Source organism: Oryctolagus cuniculus, unplaced genomic scaffold (genome assembly GCF_964237555.1).
Source record: "Oryctolagus cuniculus unplaced genomic scaffold, mOryCun1.1 SCAFFOLD_110, whole genome shotgun sequence".
Classification (NCBI taxonomy): domain Eukaryota; kingdom Metazoa; phylum Chordata; class Mammalia; order Lagomorpha; family Leporidae; genus Oryctolagus; species Oryctolagus cuniculus.
Window position 1 is genome coordinate 174,765 of NW_027208300.1, and position 2,878 is coordinate 177,642.

General features: G+C 39.0%; 1 protein-coding gene across 1 annotated transcript; it reads right to left on the reverse strand.

Annotated features, from left to right (window-relative positions):
• Positions 1 to 482: 482 nt before the first annotated feature.
• Positions 483 to 2,563, reverse strand: LOC138848186 (zinc finger protein 271-like). Its single transcript, XM_070067761.1, is given in 1 exon segment — positions 483 to 2,563. A coding segment is annotated over 1 exon segment (1,719 nt). The 3' UTR covers positions 483 to 844.
• Positions 2,564 to 2,878: the final 315 nt, after the last annotated feature.

A 2,878-nucleotide genomic window follows, 5' to 3' on the forward strand; every position in this document is an offset into this window, starting at 1 on the left:
GAGGTGTTACCTGAGGATAAAAGCTTTTCCATATGCATTATATCCAAAGGGTTTTCCCCCATATGAATTAGATGATGCACAATGAGGGCTGAATTATGGGAAAAAGCTTTCCAAGTCATTATGTTCAAAAGGTTTCTCTACATGTGAATTTTCTGATGCATTCTGAGATGTGACATATTCCCAAGGAATTTTCTACAGTCATTGCATTCATGAAGTTTCTCCCTGGTGTGAAGTCTCTGGTGTGATATGAGCTATGATTTATAACATATGATTTCTAAAGGCTTTTCAACACTCATTAGATTCATAAGGTTTCTGCCCTGTGTGAATTCTCTGATGCACGATGAGGGTTGACTTATGGCTAAATGCTTTTCCACAGTTATTCCATTCATGAGTTTTCTACCCCGTGTTAATTCTCTTCTATGCTATGAGGTTTGTCTTTTGTCCAAAGGCTTTTCCACAGTAATTACACTCATGAGGTTTCTTCCCTGTGTGAATTCTCTGATGTTTCCAAGGGACTGACTTTTATCAAGAGGCTTTCCCCTGGTCATTACATTCATGGGTCTCCCCTGTGTGAATTCTTTAGTGTGATATGTCATAAAAAGGTTTTGCCACAGTCATTACATTTATGAGGTTTCTGCCCTGTGTGAATTCACTGATGTATGAGGAGGTCTGACTTTCATCCAACGGCTTTCCCATAGTCATTATATTGATAGGACTTCTCATCTGTGTGAATTTGCTGGTGCTTTATGAGGTGTGACTTTTGTATAAAGGCTTTTCCACTATCATTACATTCATGAGGTTTCTGCCCTGTGTGAATTGTCTGGTGTATGATGAGGTCTGACTTTCATCCAAAGGCTTTTCCACAGTCATTACATTCATGAGGTTTCTGTCCCATGTGAATTTGCTGGTGTTTGATGAGGGCTGATTTTCGTCCAAAGGCTTTTCCACAGTCATTACATTTATGAGGTTTCTCCCCTGTGTGAATTCGCTGGTGTATGATGAGGTCTGACTTTCGTCCAAAGGCTTTTCCACAGTCATTACATTTATGAGGTTTCTTCCCTGTGTGAATTCGCTGGTGTATGATGAGGTCTGACTTTCGTCCAAAGGCTTTTCCACAGTCATTACATTTATGAGGTTTCTCCCCTGTGTGAATTCGCTGGTGTATGATGAGGTTTGACTTTCGTCCAAAGGCTTTTCCACAGTCATTACATTTATGAGGTTTCTCTCCTGTGTGAGTTCTCTGGTGCATTATGAGGTTTGACTTTTGTCCAAAGGCTTTTCCACAGTCATTACATTTATGAGGTTTCTCTCCTGTGTGAATTCGCTGGTGTATGATGAGGTTTGACTTTCGTCCAAAGGCTTTTCCACAGTCATTACATTTATGAGGTTTCTTCCCTGTGTGAATTCGCTGGTGTATGATGAGGTCTGACTTTTGTCCAAAGGCTTTTCCACAGTCATTACATTTATGAGGTTTCTCCCCTGTGTGAATTCGCTGGTGTATGATGAGGTTTGACTTTCGTCCAAAGGCTTTTCCACAGTCATTACATTTATGAGGTTTCTCTCCTGTGTGAATTCGCTGGTGTATGATGAGGGCTGACTTTCGCCCAAAGGCTTTTCCACAGTCATTACATTTATGAGGTTTCTCTCCTGTGTGAGTTCTCTGGTGCATTATGAGGTTTGACTTTTGTCCAAAGGCTTTTCCACAGTCATTACATTTATGAGGTTTCTCCCCTGTGTGAATTCGCTGGTGTATGATGAGGTCTGACTTTCATCCAAAGGCTTTTCCACAGTCATTACATTCATGAGGTTTCTGTCCCATGTGAATTTGCTGGTGTTTGATGAGGGCTGATTTTCGTCCAAAGGCTTTTCCACAGTCATTACATTTATGAGGTTTCTCCCCTGTGTGAATCTGTTGATGTTTCCTGAGGACTGACTTTTGTCCAAAAGCTTTTCCGCAGTCATTACATTCATAAGGTGAATTAAAACTGATTGATTTTCCACAAGGTTTACATGTGTAGAGTTTTTCCCTTGTATTTAATCTCTGATTTATTGCAGGATGTGACTGGTGAATGACGGGTTCAACATACCTAAGGTACTTATAAAGTTTCTCTCTTGTGTAGGTTTGTTGGTACATATTGAGGCTAAAATTTTCATGTTTAGCTTTTTCTATTTGAGTTGCTTTTCCAAAAGTGACAGTTGATTTATTATAGTTTTCTGCCATATGAATCCTCTCAGATTTATAAAACATCTTTCTTGTGCAGACGTTTGCTTGTCCAGTGGGTCCAAATGGCTGCTTCATGATGTGAATATTGTCATGCTGACCAAGAGGCTCAGAGAACTGGAGAGAATTTCCAGGTATCTTAGTGTTATCAAATTTCTCTCCAGCCTGTAGTTGATCAGGCCCACTGGGGGGATACACAGTGTGATATTTACTGTATTCCTCAGGCTTCAATCCTGTATAGGTTCCCTTTTTAATAATCAGTGTTGGAATATGGCTTGAATTTAAACTAAGTGTTTTTCTTAATTCAACTCTCTTGAGAGCTGATGTCTTATTATTTTTCATAAAATCCTGATTCAGATTTTTGTCATGACTTTCCTGGTTGATCCTAATCAGGTCATCCCTTTTCATGACCACTGAAATGAGAAAAAAGCAATCATGTTACTGAATCACATGTAACTATTTCTCCTGGCATACTCATGTAAAGGGAATGAAGTCACTTGTTATGCAAGTGGCATAATATTTTCACAAAATCAGTATGAGGTACTTATTTATGACCATTATATGGCTTTTCTCCTTAATACATTAATATATTAAATTGTACCATGAGGTTTCCCAATGTTGAAATATGATTCTTTTTACTATGAGAATTTTTCAAGG